This window comes from Heterodontus francisci, chromosome 10 (assembly GCF_036365525.1).
Source record: "Heterodontus francisci isolate sHetFra1 chromosome 10, sHetFra1.hap1, whole genome shotgun sequence".
NCBI lineage: Eukaryota > Metazoa > Chordata > Chondrichthyes > Heterodontiformes > Heterodontidae > Heterodontus > Heterodontus francisci.
Window position 1 is genome coordinate 88,014,506 of NC_090380.1, and position 19,732 is coordinate 88,034,237.

The following is a 19,732-nucleotide window of genomic DNA, read 5'->3' on the forward strand; positions in this document are numbered from 1 at the left end:
CCAACACCATGAGCCCTTATCTTGTACAACAACCTTACATGTGGCACCTTTATCAAATGCCTTTTGAAAATCCAACCATATTGCTTCCACTGGTTTCCCTTTATCTACCCTGCTAGTTACATCCTCAAAAAACTTTAATAGATTTGTCAAACACCATTTCCCTTTATTATGCCATGATTTCCTTGTCATAAGGCCATGTCAACTGCTTAATTATATGATTTTCTAAGTGCCTTGTTACCACTTCTTTAATTGTGAAATCCAGCATTTTCCTGACAACCGATGTCAAGCTAATTGGTGTGCAGTTCCCAGTTTTCTTACATTTGCTACTTTCCAATCCACTGGGATTGTTCCAGTAACTAGGGAATTTTGGAAGGTCACAAGCAGTGTTTTGGTAGCCACCTCTTTTAGAGCCTTAGGATGTAGGCCATCTGGTCCAGAGGATTTGTCTGCTTTTTGTCCCATTAATCTCTCCTGTACTTTTTCTCTGCTAACATTAATTACTGTAAGTTCCTCACACTCAGACCGTTGGCTTCCCACTATGTTTTTTTTTGGTTTTCCACTGTGAAGACAGACAAAACATTTGTTTAATGTCTGCTATTTCCTTGTCCCTCATTATAATTTTTCCTGTCTCAACCTCCATGGGACCCATGTACAATTTCGCTCCTCTTTTTAAAAAATTCATTCATGGGATGCGGGCGTCGCTGGCTAAACCAGCATATATTGCCCATCCCTAATTGCCCTTGAGAAGGTGGTGGTGAGCTTCCTTCTTGAACCGCTGCAGTCCTTGGGGTGTTCCCATGCATCTGCTGCCTTTGGTCTTCTAGGTGGTAGAAGTCACAGGTTTGGAAGGTTATGTTGAAGGAGCCTTGGTAAGTTGCTACGGTGCATATTATAGATGGTACACACTGCAGCCACTGTGCATCGGTGATGAAGGAAATGAATGGGGTGCAAATCAAGCGGGCTGCTTTGTCACAGAATCGCAGAGTTACAGTGCAGAAAGAGGCCATTCGGTCCATCGTGGCTGCAAGGCTCTCTGAAACAGCAATTCACTCAATTCCATTCCCACGCCTTCTCCCCGTCACCCTGGACATTCTTCTTTTTCAGATAACAGTCCAATTCCCTTTTGAATGCTTCAACTGAACCTACCTCCACCACACTCTCAGGCAGTGCATTCCAGCCCTTAACCGCTCGCTGCGCGAAAAAGTTTTTCCTCATGTCACTTTTGCTTCTCTTATCAAATACTTAAATCTATGCCCTCTCATTCTTGATCCTTTCACAAGTGCCTGGATGGTATCGAGTTTCCTGATTGTTGTTGGAGCTCTACCTAACTAGGTAAGTGGAGAGTATTCCATCACACTAATTTGTGCCTTGTAGATGGTAGACAGGCTTTGGGAAGACAGGAGGCAAGCTATTTGCCGCAGAATTCCAAGCCTCTGATCTGCTCTCGTCACCACAATATTTATGAGGCTGGTCCAGTTCAATTTCTGGTTAATGGTAACCCCTAGGATGTTGATAATGGGGGATTCAGTGATGGTAACGCCATTGAACATCAAGGGGAGATGGTTAGATGCTCTCTTGTTCGAGGTGGTCATTGCTTGGCACTTGTGTGGCATGACTTGGGGCGGCGCAGTGGTTAGCACTGCAGCCTCACAGCTCCAGGGACCCGGGTTCGATTCTGGGTACTGCCTGTGCGGAGTTTGCAAGTTCTCCCTGTGACCGTGTGGGTTTTCGCCGGGTGCTCCGGTTTCCTCCCACAGCCAAAGACTTGCAGGTTGATAGGTAAATTGGCCATTGTAAATTGCCCTTAGCGTAGGTAGGTGGTAGGGAATATGGGATTACTGCAGGGTTAGTATAAATGGGTGGTTGATGGTCGGCACAGACTCGGTGGGCCGAAGGGCCTGTTTCAGTGCTGTATCTCTAAATAAAAGAATGTTACTTGCCATTTATCAATCCAAGCCTGGATGTTGTCCAAGTCTTGCTGCAGCTGGACACGGGCTGCTTCAGTATCTGAGGCGTCATGAATGGTGCTGAACATTGCGTAATTACCAGCGAACATCACCACTTCTGACCTGATGACGGAGGGTAGGTCAATGATGAAGCAACTGAAGATGGTTGGGCCTAGGACACTACCCTGAAGAACTCATGCAGTGATGTCCTGGGATTGAGATGATTGACCTCCAACAACCACAACCATCTTCCTTTGTGCTAGGTATGACTCCAACCAGTGGAGGGTTTCTCCCCATTCCCATTGACTCCAATTTTGTGAGGGCTCCTTGATGCTATACTCAGTTAAATGCTATCTGGACGTGAAGGGCAGTTACTCTCACCTTAGGAGCTCAGCTCGTTTGTCCATGTTTGGACCAAGGCTGTAATGAGGTCAGGAGCCAAGTGGCCGTGGCAGAACCCAAATTGAGTGTCAGTGAGCAGGTTGCTGCTGAACAAGTGCCACTTGATAGCACTGTCGATGACCCCTTCCATCACTTTGCTGATGATCGAGTAGACTGATAGGGTGGTAATTGGCTGGGTTGGATTTGTCCTGCTTTTTGTGGACTGGACATACTTGGGCAATTTATCACATTGCTGGGTAGATGCCAGTGTTGTAGCTGTACTGGAACAGCTTAGCTAGGGGCACAGCTAGTTCTGGAGCACAAGTCTTCAGTGTTATTTCCAGAATGTTGTCAGGGCCCATAGCCTTTGCAGTATCCAGTGCCTTCAGCCATTTTTTGATATCATGTGCAGTGAAGCGGATTGGCTGAAGACTAGTATCTGTGATGCTGGGGAGCTCAGGAAGAGGTCGAGATGGATCATCCACTAGACACTTCTGGCTGAAGATGGATGCAAATACTTCAGCCTTGTCTTTTGCACTGATGTGCTGGGCTCCCCCATCATTGAGGATGTGGATATTTGTGGAGCCTCCTCCTCATGTTAGTCGCTTAATTGTGCGTCATATTTCATGACTGGATGTAGAAGGACTGCAGAGCTTAGATCTGTCCCATTGGCTGTGGGATTGCTTGGCCCTGTCTATTGCATGCTGCTTCCACTGTTTGGCATGCAAGGAGTCCTGTGTTGTAGCTTCACCAGGCTGACATCTCATTTTTTTGGTATGCATGGTGCTGCTCCTGGTATGACCCCCTGCACTCTTGATTGAAACAGGGTTGGTCCTCCGGCTTGATGCTAATGGTAGAGTGGGGGATATGCCAGACCATGAGGTTACAAATTGTGGCTGAATACAATTCTGCTGCTGCTGATGGCCCACAGTGTCTCATGGATGCCCAGTATTGAGCTGCTAGAAATCTATCCCATTTAGCGTGGTGGTCGTGCCACACAACACGATGCTGGATACCCTCAATGTGAAGACAGAAATTCGTCACCATATGGACTGTGCGGTAGTTACTTCGACCAATACTGTCAATGGACAGATGCATCTGCAACAGGTAGATTGGTGAGGAAGAGGCCAAGTAGGTTTTTCCTTCTTGTTGGTTCCCTCACCACCTGCCACATACCCAGTTTAGTAGCTATGTCCTTTAGGACTCAGCCAGCTCGGTCAGTATTGGTGCTACCGAGCCACTCTTGGTGCTGGACATTGAAGCTTCCCACCCATAGTACATTCTGTGCCCTTGCCACCCTCAGTGCTTCTTCCAATTGGGGTTCAACATAGAGATGCACTGATTCATCATATGAGGGTGGGGGGATGGGGGTGGCAGCAGTAAGTGGTCATCAGCAGGATATTTCCTTGCCTATGTTTGACCTGATGCCATGAGGCTTCATGGGGTCTGGAATCAATGTTGAGGACCCCCAGGGTAATTCCCTCCCAACTGCCCTCCTGACTGTGTACTAGTGCCACCACCTCTGGTGGGTCTGTTCTGCCAGTGGGACAGGACATATTAAGGGATGGTGATGGTGGTATCTGACACATTGCAAGGTATGTTTCTGTGAGTATATGTCAGGCTGTTGCTTGACTAGTCTGTGGGACAGCTCTTCAATTTTGGCACAAGCCCCCAGATGTTAGCAAGGAGGATTTTGTAGGGTTGACAGGGCTGCGTTTGCCATTGTCGTTTTCCAGTGCCGAGGTCGATCCCGGGTGGTCCATCTAGTTTCATTCCTTTTCTTAGACTTCGTAGTGGTTTGATGCAACTTAATGGTTTGCTAGGTCATTTTAGAGTCAATGCCGTGGATCTGGAGTCACATGTAGTCCAGACGAGGTAATGACGGCAGATTTCCTTCCCTAAAGGACATTAGTGAACCAGATGTTTTTATTTACAACAATCAACAATGGTTTCATGGCCACCATTAGACTAGCTTTTTAATTCAAAATATATTAATTGAACTCAAATTTCACCATCTGGTGTGTTGAGATTTGAACACATGTCTCCAGAGCATTAGCCTGGGCCTCTCAATGACTAGTCCAGTTACTTTATCACTACGCTACTGCCTCCCCTTGTTTATTATAATTTCTTTATAAATTTACACACTTGCATAAGCTCCTACAATTTTGCTAGTTTACTTTCATATTCTATTTTTTTCCCTTTTTTTGGCCGTTCTTGGCTGGTTTCTAAGACTCTCCTAATGCTAAGGCTTACTACTTCTTCTTGACAATATTATAAGCCTCTTCTTTTAATCCAATACTATCCTTAACCTCTTTAGATAACCACGGACCACTCTCCTACTGGAATTTTTACTTCTCAATGGAATGTATATTTGAGAATTTTTTTTATTCATTTCATGGGATTTGGACGTCGCTGGCTAGGCCAGCATTTATTGCCCATGAGAAGGTGGTGATGAGCTGCTTTCTTGAACGGCTGCAGTCCATGTGGGGTAGGTACACCCACAGTGCTATTAGAAAGGGAGTTCCAGGATTTTGACCCAGCAACAGTGAATGAATGGCGATATAGTTCCAAATCAGGATGGCATGTGGCTTGGAGGGGAACTTGCAGGTGGTGGCGTTCCCAAGCATCTGCTGCCCTTGTTCTTCTAGATGGTAGAGGTCGCGGGTTTGGAAGGTGCTGCCCGAGGAGCCTTGGTGCATTGCTGCAGTGTATCTTGTAGATGGTACACACTGCTGCCACTGTGTGTTGGTGGTGGATGGAGTGAATGTTTGTGGATGGGATGCCAATCAAGTGGGCTGCTTTGTCCTGGATGGTGTCGAGCTTCTTGAGTGTTGTTGGAGCTGCACCCATCAAGGCAAGTGGAGAGTATTCCATCCCTCTCCTGACTTGTAGATGGTGGACAGGCTTTGGGGAGTCAGGAGGTGAGTTATTCGCCGCAGGATTCCTAGCCTCTGATCTGCTGTTGTAGCCACGGTATTTATATGGCCACTCCAGTTCGGTTTCTGATCAATGGTAACCCCCAGGATGTTGATAGTGAGGGATTCAGCAATCGGTATGCCGTTGAATGTCAAGGGGAGATGGTTAGAATCTCTCTTGTTGAAAATGGCCATTGCCTGGCACTTGTGTGGTGTGAATGTTACTTGCCACTTATCAGCCCAAGCCTGCATATTTTCCAGGTCTTGCTGCATTTCTACACGGACTGCTTCAATATCTGAGGAGTCACAAATGGTGCTGAACATTGTGCAATCAGCAGTGAACATCCCCAATTCTGACCTTATGATTGAAGGAAGGTCATTGATGAAGCAGCTGAGATGATTGACCTCCAACAACCACAGCCATCTTCCTTTGTGTTAGGTACAATTTCAACCAGCGGAGAGTTTTCCCCGATTCCCACTGACTCCAGTTTTGCTAGGGCTTCTTGGTCATACTTGGTGAAATGCTGCTTTGATGTCAAGGGCAGTCACTCTCAGCTCACCTGAAATATTTCTGTCTTTGCCATTGGCTCTCGACTGTCATACCTTTTAATTTAATTTCCCAGTCTACCTTAGCCAACTCACCCCCATACCTATGTAATTGGCTTTGTTCAGTTTAATACTCTGGTTTCGGATTCTTGTATGTCACTCTTGCACTCAATGTGAAATTCTATCATATTATGATCACTCTTTGATACAGGATTCCTTACTCTGTGATTACTAATTAACCCTGTCTCATTACACAATACAAGATGTAAAATAACCTCTTCCTGGTTGGTTCCACAATGTACTGTTCTCAGAAACCATCTCAAATGCATTCCATGAACCCGTTCTCCAAACTACTTCTACCAATTTGATTTGTCCAGACTACATGAAAGCTAAAGTCCCTCATAATTATTGCATTGCCTTTTGTACATATTCCTCATTTCTTATACTCTGTCCAACAGCACAGCTACTGTTAGGGGGCCTATAAACTACACTCACCTGAATTTTCTGCCCCTTGTTATTTTTCTCATTATACCAATTCTACTTCTTGCTCTTCTGAGCCAAGTTCCTTCTTCACTACTGTCCTTGTGCCATCCTTTGTTCTCAGGGCCACCCACTACCCTCCTTTTTCATTTTGTCTGTCTTTTTGAAAAGTCAGGGACTCTGGAATATTTAGTTCTCAACCTTGATCACCATGCAACCACGTCTCTGTAATGACAATTAGATCAAAGCCACTTATCTTTATTTGTGCCACTAATTTGTTTTTCTGGTCACAAAATGCTTTGTGCATCAACTTTTTACCATTTTTCTCTGATTTGACCTTATTCACAGATGCACTATTACCATTAAATTATGTGGTCCTTCCTGTCACACACAGTTTATCTTTACCCTAATTGCTATACTGCTATATGGTCTTGACATTTCTTTAGATTTATAAATTTTCCCTCACCTGAATCGTCCCCACCCTTTTTTAATTTGAAGTCTTATCTTCAGCCCTAGTTATTCGATTCCTAGCCCAGTTTAAGTGGAGCCCAACAGAACAGAGTTTAAGTCCCAACAGAACAGCTCCCATTTTCCTCAGTTACTGGTGCCAGTGCCCCATGAATCAAAACCCCATCTCCCACACCACTCTTTGAACCATGCATTCAACTGTCTGGTCTGTTTGTCTCTATTCCAATCTGCAAGTGACTCAGGTAGTAATCAGAGATTATTTCCTTTGAAACTCTGCTTATTAATTTGGACTCTAGCTCCTCAAACTCTATCAGCAGAAACTCATTTCTCATTCCACCTATATCATTGGTGACCATGACAACTCGATCCTCCCCTCCCACTCCAAGTTCTTCTCCACTGAGAGATGTCCTTAACCTTGTAATTAGGCAGGCAACACAACCTTGGGAACTCCCAGTCACAGCTGCAGAGAACAATATCTATTCCTCTGACTATACTGTCTCCTACAACCAACACATTGCTCTTGACACCTCCAACTTGAATTGTCTTCTGTATTGCATGCTGTGGTCAGTTTGCTCAACCATCCTGCAGACTTTGCCCTCATCCACACAATCAGCAAGAACCTCATACCTGTTGAGGAAGGGCGAAGGTCAAGACTCCTCTAACACGGCACCTAGGGTGCACTTACTTGCCTGACTCGCAGCCACACCCTCCTGTCTATGAACACTAACAAGACCCGTACCACTTCCTAACCTAAGGGGTGTGACTGCATCCTGGATCAAAATGTCCAAGTAATTCTTCCCCCTCCCTGATGCCTTGCAATGTCTACACTTCTGATACCAGCACAATAACTCTGAGCTGAAGTTCCTGAAGATGCAGATGCTTACTGCAGATGTGGTTGTCTGGACTTGGATCGCAATACTCTCCATAAACTGCACACCACCAGCACTGCTATTTCTACTCAAATTTGTTTTATTTATTTAAAGTTTATGTATATAATTAACTTGATCTAATTTAAATTACAAGATTAAATATTTACCTGTAATACAAACCACAAGTATTCAAGGCAAAAATGGGGGCTTGCACAAAAAGCAGAAGTTGTAGGAACACAGAGTTCTCAGAAAGTTATAGGGCTAAAGGCAGTTACAATGATAGGCAGAGGCGAGGCCATGAAGGCATTTGAACATGAGAATGAGAATTTTAAAATTGAGGCATTGATGGACTGAAAGCTAATGTACGTCAGTGAGCACAAGGGTGTATGAAATTTAGTGTGAGCTAGGATACAGGCAGCAGTGTTTTGGATGAGCTCAAGTTTATATCAAGTGGCATCAGATCACAATATACTATTAAAGTAAATGGTATTACACCTCCTGCGATTGCATGGGAAGGTGCTGTGGGAAGGGGTCGAGGTGTCGGGTGATGGAGGAGACCAGGGTGTCGCGGAGGGAACGATCCCTTCGGAAGGCTGACGGGAGGGGAAAAGGAGATGTATTTGGTGGTGGCATCACGCTGGAGGTGGCGGAAATGGCGGAGGATGATCCTTTGGATGTGGAAGCTGGTGGAGTGGAAAGTGAGGACAAGGGAACTCTGTCGCGGTTCTGGGAGGGAGGGGAAGGCATGAGGGCAGAAGTGTGGGAAATGGATCGGACATGGTTGAGGGCCCTGTCAATCACAGTGAGAGAGTCCTTGGTTGAGGAAAAAGGAAGACAATATCAGTATAGGGGATGTATATTCAATACAAAGTACTTAAAATGTCTAGCGTTAGCTAAATATATTTTTCTAGATACATTATATAGCTGCAAGAGAAACTATACTTGGGCAGCAAATGGACACCCAAACTGAAACTAATGTGCAAGGTGAAATGAAATACAAAGTAATTTGCGTCAGGAAAAATTCTGTAACAACTCTTCCGTCCAGAAACTGTCATCTCAAATCATGAATAGTTTAGCTCTTCTATTACCTCGCCCGCACAGCAAAATTGAGCTATTCTGGGTTGGGTCCTAAATTGGGCTCTTTCTGGTTTTAACTTTTTGCTCCTTTTCCTATTGTTGCACTTTAAACTGAAGTAGCATTCCTGATTTCACTTCTCCATCACACAGACCACCTACTTCAATCTCCAATGCGTCACTAGGCCCTGTCCCTGCCTCAGCTTATATGCTGGTGAAATCTTCCTCCACACTTTGAGATAACAAAATCGACTATTTTCGTGCTTTTCTGGCCGGCCTCTTAAATACCGCACTCTACAAACATGAGCTCAACCAAAAGTCAGTTTCCCATAGTCTAGACTGCATCAAATTTCACTCACCCATCATCCCTGCACTCACTGACCTACATTGGCTTCCAGTCCACTAATGGCTCAATTTCAAAATTATCATTCTTAAGTTCACGTCTCTTCCTGGCCTCATCCCTCCTTACCTCTATAACCTTCTCCAGATCTACAAACCTCCAGAAACACTGTTCCTCTAACTCTGACCTCTTGTGCATCCCCCGCTCCTTTTGCCTCAGCATTCATGGCCACGTCTTCAGCCATCTAGGTCCGAAGCTTTTGAATTCCATCCCTAAACTTCTCTTACATTTTTAAGACGCTCCTTAAACCTATGTCGCAAAGCTTTTAGTTATCCATCCTAAAATCTCCTTCCTTGGATGGTGTTGATTTTTGTCTGATTACACTCCAGTGAAGCACCTTGGAATGTTTTATAAAGTTAAAAGTTTATATATAAATGGTGTACCATGTACAATCTTACACATGTTTAAGAGGTTCCCTGTCAGTTGCCTTCTTTCAAGGCTGTAAAGTCCAATTTTCTCCAGTCTTCCTCATAACCCAAGATCGACAACTCTGTGGCTCTTGCAATACCATAGCTGAATATTTTTCTCAAGCCTCAGTGACCAGAAATGAATAGTACAAATATGTGGTCTGACCAGAGTATTACACAATTTAAGCACAACATTCTCCCACTCACTGGTTTAGCAATATAGTTCAGCATTCCCTTTGCATCTGATTACTGGCTTGCCACAACTGGACATATTAAGTTTAGTTTAGTTTAGAGATACAGCACTGAAACAGGCCCTTCGGCTCACCGAGTCTGTGCCAACCATCAACCACCCATTTATACTAATTCTACACTAATTCCATATTCCTACCACATCCCCACCTGTCCCTATATTTCCCTACCACCTACCTATACTAGGGGCAATTGCTAATGGCCAATTTATCTATCAACCTGCAAGTCTTTGGCATGTGGGAGGAAACCGGAGCACCCGGAGGAAACCCACGCAGACACAGGGACAACTTGCAAACTCCACACAAGCAGTACCCAGAATTGAACCCGGGTCGCTGGAGCTGTGAGGCTGCGGTGCTAACCACTGCGCCAAGTCCATTAACATCTCTTGAAGGTTTTCAACTTCACCCTCAGTTATTCAGACAAAGAATAATTATGCCTCAATTTTTTTTCATGTGCATTTACAGTCGTTATATTAATTTGGGTCTGCAATTGCTTCACCCTCTATGCAGTTTGAAGGCATGGAGGAGGCCTTAAGAAAAGAGACTTACTCCATGACGGCGTCCATTCTCTGCAACATGAAGAGATGTGGAGTTACCATACAACCAATTATGATTAGAACAGCATCATAAAAATTACTTGGGGTTGAGTTTACACCTGGTTATGCTAGTAATATCAGTGCAAACTTGGCAGAATTGGCCGAATTGGCCGAACTGGTGCAAAAAATTGGAGTTTTAAACGTGGATTTTGCCCTAAAGCACTTAGATTTGTTTTCCCATGATCTTTCACCCTAGTTCAAGATTTAATTTTCCCAGATCAGACCCTGACCATAAAACTGGCCCCACATCCAGGTTGAAACTGAGATTCCACCCATTGCTCTAGTTCAGGAAGGCTCTTCAAATTGCACTCATTTTCCTACACACTAATAAACACAAGTTTTCTCAAATCAAAAAATATTTAACGTAAGAAACTGATTTGCGTACACCAATGAGACTATTAAATGATTCCATACCATTATTTTTTTAAAGCCATTTTCAGTGATTTTAAATCAGGTTAATCACAGGTGAAGGGCTGGGCACCCCGATTAAAATGCTTATTTTTAGTGATAAATGTATTTTCAGCTGTTAATAAATCTTCTCTAGGTTACCATTTTTAAATACATCAAGGAATACATTTTGATGGAAAGAAAAAAACGAAACAATTACACTGCCCGATTGCATTGGTTCATGGAAGGTTTTATGTCTATGATTATGCGAAAATGAATTTTGGCAGAAACTTCAACTGTATTGCATTCGCAATAAAGCAGACGAATTAATCGCGCAAATAGATGTAAACGGGTATAATATAGTCGGGATTACGGAGACATGGCTGCAAGGTGACCAGGGATGGGAAATGAATATCCAGGGGTATTCAGTATTTAGGAAGGACAGACAAAAGCAAAAGGCGGTGGAGTTGCACTGCTGGTTAAAGAGAAAATTAACGCAATAGTGAGGAAAGATATTAGCTCTGATGATGTGGAATCTGTATGGGTAGAGCCGAGAAACATTAAAGGGGCAAAAAACGTTAGTGGGGGTTGTATATAGACCACCAAACCGTAGTGGTGATGTTGGGAATGGCATTAAACAGGAAATTAGAGACTCATGCGATAAAGGAACATCTGTAATTATGAGTGCCTTTAATCTGCATATAGATTGGGCAAATCAAATTAGTCACAATACCGTAGAGGAAGAATTCTTCCGAGTGTATACGGGATGGTTTTCTGGATCAATATGTTGAGGAACTAACTAGAGAACAGGCCATCCTGGACTAGGTACTGTGTAATGAGAGGGGAATAATTGACAATCTAGTGGTGCGAGACCCCTTGGGGATGAGCGATCATAATATGATAGAATTCTTCATCAAGATAGAGAGTGACATAATTGATTCTGAGACTAGGGTCCTGAATCTTCGTAAAAGAAACTACGAAGGTATGAGGCGCGAGTTGGCTATGATGCATTGGGAAACGTTATTTAAAGGGATGACGGTGGACAGGCAATGGCAAACATTGGATGAATTGCAACAATTGTTTATCCCGGTCTGGTGCAAAAATAAAACGGGAAAGGTAGCCAAACCATGCCTTACAAGGGAAATTAGAAATGGCATTAGATCCAAGGAAGAGACATATAAATTTGCCAGAAAAAACAACAGTCCTGAGGATTGGGAGCAGTTTAGAATTCAGCAAAGGAGGACCAAGGGATTGATTAAGAAGGGGAAAATAGAGTATAAGAGCAAGCTTGCGGGGAACATAAAAACTGTCTGTAAAAGTTTCTATAGGTATGTGAAGAGAAAAAGATTGGTGAAGACAAATGTAGGTCCCTTACAGTCAGAAACAGGGGAATTTATTATTGGGAACAAAGAAATGGCTGTCCAACTAAATGCATGCTTTGGTTCTGTCTTCACAAAGGAGGACACAAATATCATACCAGAAATGCTGGGGAACACAGGGCTTAGTGACAGGGAGGAACTGAAGGAAATCAGTATTAGTAGAGAAATGGTGTTGGGGAAATTGATGGGATTGAAGGCCGATAAATCCTCAGGGCCTGATGGTATGCATCCCAGAGTACTTAAGGAAGTGGCCATAGAAATAGTGGATACATTGGTGGTCATCTTCCAAGATTCTACAGACTCCCAAACAGTTCCTACAGATTGGAGGGTAGCTAATGTAACCCCACTATTTAAAAAGGGAGGTAGAGAGAAAGCAGGGAATTATAGACCAGTCAGCCTGACATCGGTAGTGGGAAAAATTCTAGAGTCCATTATCAAAGGTTTTATGGTACAGCACTTAGAGAACAATGGTAGAATCGGGCAGAGTCAGCATGGATTTATGAAAAGGAAATCATGCTGGACAAATCTACTAGAATTCTTCGAGGATGTAACCAGTAGAGTTGATGAGGGGGAGCCAGTGGATGTGGTTTATTTGGACTTTCAGAAGGCTTTCGACAAAGTCCTACATAAGAGATTAGCATGTAAAATTAAAGCATATGGGATTGGGGGTAGCGTATTGCTATGGATAGAAAACTGGTTGGAGGACAGGGAACAAAGAGTAGGGTCTTTTTCCGAATGGCAGGCAGTGACTAGTGGGGTACCACAGGGATCGGTGCTAGGACCCCAGCTATTCACAATATATATTAATGATTTAGATGAGGGAACTAAATGCAATATCTCCAAATTTGCAGATGACACAAAACTGGGTGGGAGGGCGAGTTGTGAGGATGCAGAAAGGCTTCAGGGTGATTTTGACAAGTTGATTGAGTGGGCTAATGCATGGCAGATGCAGTATAATGTGGATAAATGTGAGGTTATACACTTTGGTAGCAAAAGCAGGAAGGCAGATTATCTGAACGGCTATAAACTGAGAGAGGGGAATTTGCAGCGAGACCTGGGTGTTCTCGTACACCAGTCGCTGAAAGTAAGCATGCAGGTCCAACAGGAAGTAAAAAAGGCAAATGGTATGTTGGCTTTCATAGCGAAAGGATTCGAGTTCAGGAGCAGGGATGTCTTGCTATAGAGGGAGTGCAGCGAAGGTTTACCAGACTGATTCCTGGGATGGCGGCACTGACGTATGAGGAGAGATTAGGTCGGTTAGGATTATATTCGCTGGAGTTCAGACCAGTGAGGGGGGATCTCATAGAAACCTGCAAAATTCTAACAGGACTTGACAGGGTAGATGCAGGAAGGATGTACCCGATGGTGGGGGAGTCCAGAACCAGGGGTCATAGTCTAAGGATACGGGGTAAACCTTTCAGGACTGAAATGAGGAGAAATTTCTTCACCCAGAGAGCGGTGAGCCTGTGGAATTCGCTACCACAGAAAGCAGTTGAGGCTAAAACATTGTATGTTTTCAAGGAGTTAGATTTAGCTTTTGGGTCTAAAGGGATCAAAGGGTATGGAGCGAAAGCGGGAACAGGTTACTGAGTTGGATGATCAGCCATGATCATAATGAATGGCAGAGCAGGCTCGAAGGGCTGAATGGCCTACTCATGCTCCTATTTTCTATGTTTTTATGTAACCTAACCAGCACAATTTCAAGTGCAGTTTGAGCACAATTTTCTGATTGCACCCAAAGTCGAAACTCCACTCCCTTAAGTCAGACTTCCATACATACATAAGAAACAGAGCTGCTTAAATCATTCATCTGTTTAAATTGGCAGCTAATATAAACAAGGTGCTAGTCCACAATGAACCGATGCAGGTACTCACTTGCTTAATAACAAAATTAAGATCTGGGCACAAGTCCTATCTGACAGAAAAAAACTCTGGTTCATTGTTGTTACTGTTCAAAGTGGTAAGAGATTTATGATCACATAGTTGAATCATAATACAGCCAATCTCTCCCTCTTTTATTGGACTTTGCCATATGCTCAAACTTTTTTGTGAATGTTAGCTTCAATGTTAATTTTTACAGCACACCTCAAATTGTTAACTTGTTTAAAAGAGCAGCAATTAACTAAATTTCCCCATACTTTCTATGCACAATGATGCCAGATGGCAAAAAAGTTAGCAAAAGCCCCAAAATAGGTACTTTCATAGAGATAGAACTGATGCCAATGTTAATGATTTTTTCCTTTTATTGCTGTGTCCTCACCCGGGTACTGCAGTCCATACTGTGGCTGAGCCTGTGGCTGCTGCTGCTGCTGAGGTGCATATCCTGGTTGCTGGTACTGTTGATACATTTGACCTATTCAACAAAAAGCAAGTGACTGAAATCATACATGAGCATTATAAAGTTATACATGCTTATATAATGAACTCACAGCACTGTTATTACCCTGAACATGATTTATTCAGGCAAAAATTTAACATTTCAGCTTAAAATAGTCTAATCCTACAGGGCTTTCATTTCAAATGCAGCCTCCTCTAGCTGAGGGTTTGGATAAGTAGGCCACAACTTTTTCTCGCAAAGCCCAAATCTCCTCAATCTGATTAAGTACACAAAGTAAAATGTCCTTTAAGATACATGAGTTCATATACCCAAGACAAACCCTGTAGACAAGAAACATCCTAATTGCTAGCTGACAAACTTACAGGTTTGATTTTTTACCACAACTTGAAACCTGACAATTGTGAAGCTTCTCGAATCTGTTAAAATGAAAGGGTCAATTAAAAAACTGAACCCCATTTCCTTAAGCACTTCCTACCTAGGACACTAATTATTATTTTCTTTGTTTAGACAATAAGTTGTATTTCTATAAATAAAAGCAAAATATTGCAGATACTGGAATCATGAAATAAAAACAAGAAATACTGGAAATACTCAGCAGGTCTGGTAGCATCTGTGGAGAGAGAAGCAGAGTTCATGTTTCTGGTCAGTGACCCTTCATCATAGTTGTATTTCTAGTTGTATCAAGAGGAGGCCCTTTGCATTTGAGTTTAACACTGGCATGAACTAATTTTTGCTTAATACCGACTTTAAATTTAACAGTGCAAATCTTGACAGAGATCAACGTGACCAGAGAGTGAAGTGAGTGAGATTACTCAGACATGGTAGTCTTGCACCATTTCAGTTCAACCCTCTATGGAATGGAACTCCAGTAAGGTGTCAAATCTGGATTACAAAGTACTTGAGAGCTTTATTTGGACCCTGTGGCAGTTTTAAACCTGCCTTAACCTCAATTCAATTTCAGAATTGGCGATCTTCTCTTCTCAGTTGCAAAGCATTTACATTTCCAACTGTGGGGAAAGAGCTCTGCCCAGATCTCTCTCAAATGGTAAAGTTCAAGTCCCAGCCAGGCAAGAGGCAAGTAATGTCTATAGGATTCTGACTGACTGATACCTGAACTCAGCTACCAGTTTCAGACCAGTATCTGTAATGTAAATGCACCCTTAAAATATAACAAAAAACATAAGTCTTGTACATTCCTATACATGTACAACCAAACCTATCCAGGCCCTTCCATATTTTTACCTAAAACTTTACAAAATTTAATGCTCATTTATTCAACATGAGGATGAGTAGAATCACTCAGAAATCCTAATTTAAGTGGTTTAATTCCAACATACTATTTAATGTCAGGTAGAAAATATATTCTAAAAGGATCTTGATCAGCTTGTGCAGTGCAGGATTTAGCAAAATATTGTAACTTCCAAAGTGCTGAATTTCTCTTTGATGCCTCTGAAAGCCCTAAAGCATCAAATTTCAACTGGATCTAATTACCAAAGTTACCAAGCCCAGCAATGAATTCCAAAAGGTCTTACACATGTCTCCTCAGTATTTGTTTTTAGGGAGAAATCCTACTACACAGGTAGATAGATTTTTGACAAGCAAGGGGGTGAAAGGTTATCGGGGGTAGGCAAGAATGTGGAGTTGAGGTTACAATCAGATCAGCCATGATCTTGTTGAATGGTGGAGCAGGCATAAGGGCCTACTCCTGCTCCGAATTCATATGATCGTATGTTCATATGTACAGTTACATAAGAAACAATGGAATGAGAAATGAACAATGGGAACCAATTGGGAGATGGGAACAGAGTTTAAATGTTAACTTTAAAAGAGAAAGGTGTAGGAATGATAGATAAGAAAATAAAATTTAAAAAAGGATGCAGAAAAAAAGGGTAGGCATGGGAGAAAGAGGCAACAGGCTGAACAAAAACAAAAAACCTTGCATTGATACAGACAATTAAGTACTTTTTAAGTGGAGTCACTGTTCTAATGTAGGAAACGCGACACCAATTTGCACACAGCAATCTCCCACAAATAGTGATGTGATAATGACCAGACAATCTGTTTTTGTGATGTTGATTGAGGGATAAATGTTGGCCAGGACACCAGGAATGACTCCCTGCTCTTCTTTGCAATAGTGCCATGGGATCTTCTACATCTACCTGAGAGGGTAAACAGGGCCTCAGTTTAACATCGCATCCAAAAGATGGCAGCTCCAACAGTGCAGTGGGACTTGAACCCACAACCTTCTGATTCAGAGGCGAGAGAACTACCAACTGAATCATGGCTGACACAAGAGATGTAAATAAATTATTTTCAATTAAAATTTAATTTATATTTGTAATCTGGAATCAACCTTACAACAATGAAGGTACACCAGATAATTTAGGACACTATTTTGTTTGATTTATCCCTCAACCAACATCACTGAAATAGAGTATCTGGCCATTTATCTCACTGCTGTTTGTGGGACCTTGCTGCATGCAAATTGGCTGCAAGCCTCTCCACATTACATCAGTGACTACATCAACAGTACTTCATTGGCTGTGAAGTGCTTTAGGACATCTGATGTCACAAAAGAGGCTATATAAATGCAAATTCTTTCAATCTTTCTTCTGCAGCTCAATACACAAACTAAAAACTATAACAAAAGGCCGCGTTTGCTGACAACACAACCACTAGACGGCGCTGCACTGGCACATGCGCATATGTAACCTGCCCCATAAGGACGTCACAGTCTGCGATGTTCAGGCAGCTGCCAGGACTAAAGATGGCACTGCTCAAATAATCACACAAAGGCAACGTAAACCCATGGCAGCACACAATGGACGGTGGGGGGGGGGGGGGTGGCAGGGAGTCCTGGTAATGCAGAATGTCGCGCACGCACAGACAGCAGGAGCCCGTTTGCATGTGGGCAGCTTAGCGCAGTCTAATGATGTCAGCGGCCAGCAGCGTTGTCAAGAATCACTGTTAAAAAACACACCAGGCCAGATAGAGCATTTCTTTGGACCTGCTGGTCACTGAAAACTTATCAACCTTCACTAGTTTAATTCCTCAGATTATTGATGATCTTAACCGTAATCAGTCATCCATATACCTGGAGTAAATAATCTTCAAATCAAAATACAGACAAATATTTTGTGCTGAAATTATAGCTACACGTGCAATAATATTTTAACTTTTTAATCCTTCTTTCACAACTGTTCGCAAACACCATATGAAAGTAAGCATCCAGATCAATTTTCCAACATGCTATCAAGAACTGATGCAGTTCATCTTTAGAAACGTTCTTTAACCAAGAGCCAACTTCCTTCCCCACCCCCCACCATAATCCCAACATATTAATACTCCATGTTGGCAAATAAATTATGAAATTTGAACGATTCTGATGAAAAATTATCGAAATTATTTGAGATAGTAACAGCAGTTTGGAGGCAGCAGCAGTGGTGGCTGATAAATCAGAGCAGGGGAATGATGCAGACCTTCCATGGTGTTTTCGCAAAAAGCAAGGAGTGATGTCAAAGGACAGCAAGCAGGTAGTTGGTTGGTGAGTTTTTAAGGTTTTTTTTCCCTCTCTAAACTAGGGCAGTGATTTAACTATAAAGTAACTGGGAAACTATAAAGTACGGTATCAAATTTACAACAGCTAGTTAAAATAATAAAAATTTCAGTCAACTTAAGGGTAACAGTACAGGATACTATTAGCACAGAGCAGGTTGAAAGGCAGTAATTAAAGTTAAGAGTTTATACAAGGTACTAGCTAGACTGTAAGAGAGGGAAGAGATTGTTTTCTTAGATCATAGATAGGCAACTGAGACCTGCTGTTTGCAATTCATGCACCATGTGGGACCTTCATGTGTCTTGGGGGACCACACATGTCGGAAGTGACAACAGCTGCTTGAGCTCGAGCTCAGGATTTCCGAGCTTGAGGGGCAGCTGGAGTCACCGCAGAACATCAGGCAGAATGAGAGTTTCCTTGAATGTCCGTTCTAGGAGGTGGTCACCCCACAGGCAGTGAGTTCAGGATAGTAGAGGGATGGCCATCTGGAAGAGTAGGAAGAGGCAGGAGTCTTCAGGGCGTGTGCCACTCTCAAACAAATACTCAGCTTTGGAGACTGCTGGGAGTGCTGACACCTTGAAGGAGTGCAGTCCAGACTATGACATGAATGGGCAAGGGATTGTACAGGAGGGAACAGGAACAGCAAAGGTCGAAATGCAGTCGTTATAGGAGATTCCACAGTTAGGGGGATAAACAGGCATTACTGCAACCGTTATCTTGAGTCCAGCATGGTGTGTTGTCTCCATTATGGAAAGGGTGCAGAATATTCTGACGTGGAGGAGAGTGAGCCAGAAGCTGTGGTACATGTCAGTACCAAAGATGAGAAAGAGCAGATATTGAGCGCCTGTCAGATTTTCAGAGCTAGGGAGGAAGTTAAAAAGTGTAATAATCTCTGGATTACTCCCAGTGCTAGCGAGAGTAGAAATAGGAAGATAGGGAGGATGGTGCAGGAGGGAGGGCTTCAGATTCTTGGGGCATTGGGACCAGTTCTGGGGCAGGAAAAACCTGTTCAAAGGGGGTGGGTTACATCTCAACAGGACAGAGACCAATGTCCTTGAGGGGAGGTTCACTTGTGTGGTTGGGGAGGGTTTAAACTGAATTAGCAGGGGATGGGCACCAATATAGAGAAGTAGAAAAGAGGAATAAGGTACACAAAGTGAGAGTGTTGGATAGTACTCAAGAAAGTAGTAGTACCATAATAGTTAGGAGCACACTAAGAAAGACTTCTCAGTAATACAAAGACAGGTTTACAACACATGTATGTAAATGCAAAGTGTGGTGAATAAGGTTCATGAGCTACAAGCACAAATAGCCATGTGGGAATATGATGCAGTGGCAATAACGGAAACTTAGCTTAAAAATGGTGAGGTATGGTGCTTAATATTCAAGGATACAAAAAGTTCAGAAAAGATCACAGAATTGTTACAGTGCAGGAGACCATTCGGCCCATCATGTCTGCACTGGCTCTCCGATAGAGCAATTCACTCAATTCCATTCCCCCGCCTTCTCCCCGTAACCCTGCACATTCTTCTTTTTCAGTTAACAGTCTAATTCCCTTTTGAATGCTTCAATTGAACCTGAACCTCCACCACTCTCTCAGACAGTGCATTCCAAACTTTAACCACTCGCGTGAAAACGTTTTTCCTCATGTCAGTTTTGCTTCTCTTGCCAAATACTTTAAATCTGTGCCCTCTCGTTCTTGATCCTTGCACAAGAGGGAACAGTTTCTCTCTATTTATTCT

At 42.9% G+C, this 19,732-nt stretch overlaps 1 protein-coding gene across 3 annotated transcripts in view; it reads right to left on the reverse strand.

Moving 5' to 3' along the window:
* Window positions 1-19,732, reverse strand: part of tfg (trafficking from ER to golgi regulator) — a 220,933-nt gene that overhangs the window by 7,189 nt on the left and 194,012 nt on the right. For 2 of the 3 annotated variants that reach the window (XM_068040975.1, XM_068040974.1), the window contains one exon: window positions 14,357-14,449. The exons of the other annotated variant lie outside the window; for it this stretch is intronic. In XM_068040975.1, the coding sequence (XP_067897076.1) occupies window positions 14,357-14,449 (93 nt within the window). The remainder of the gene's footprint in view (window positions 1-14,356; window positions 14,450-19,732) is intronic. 3 annotated transcript variants of the gene reach the window in all.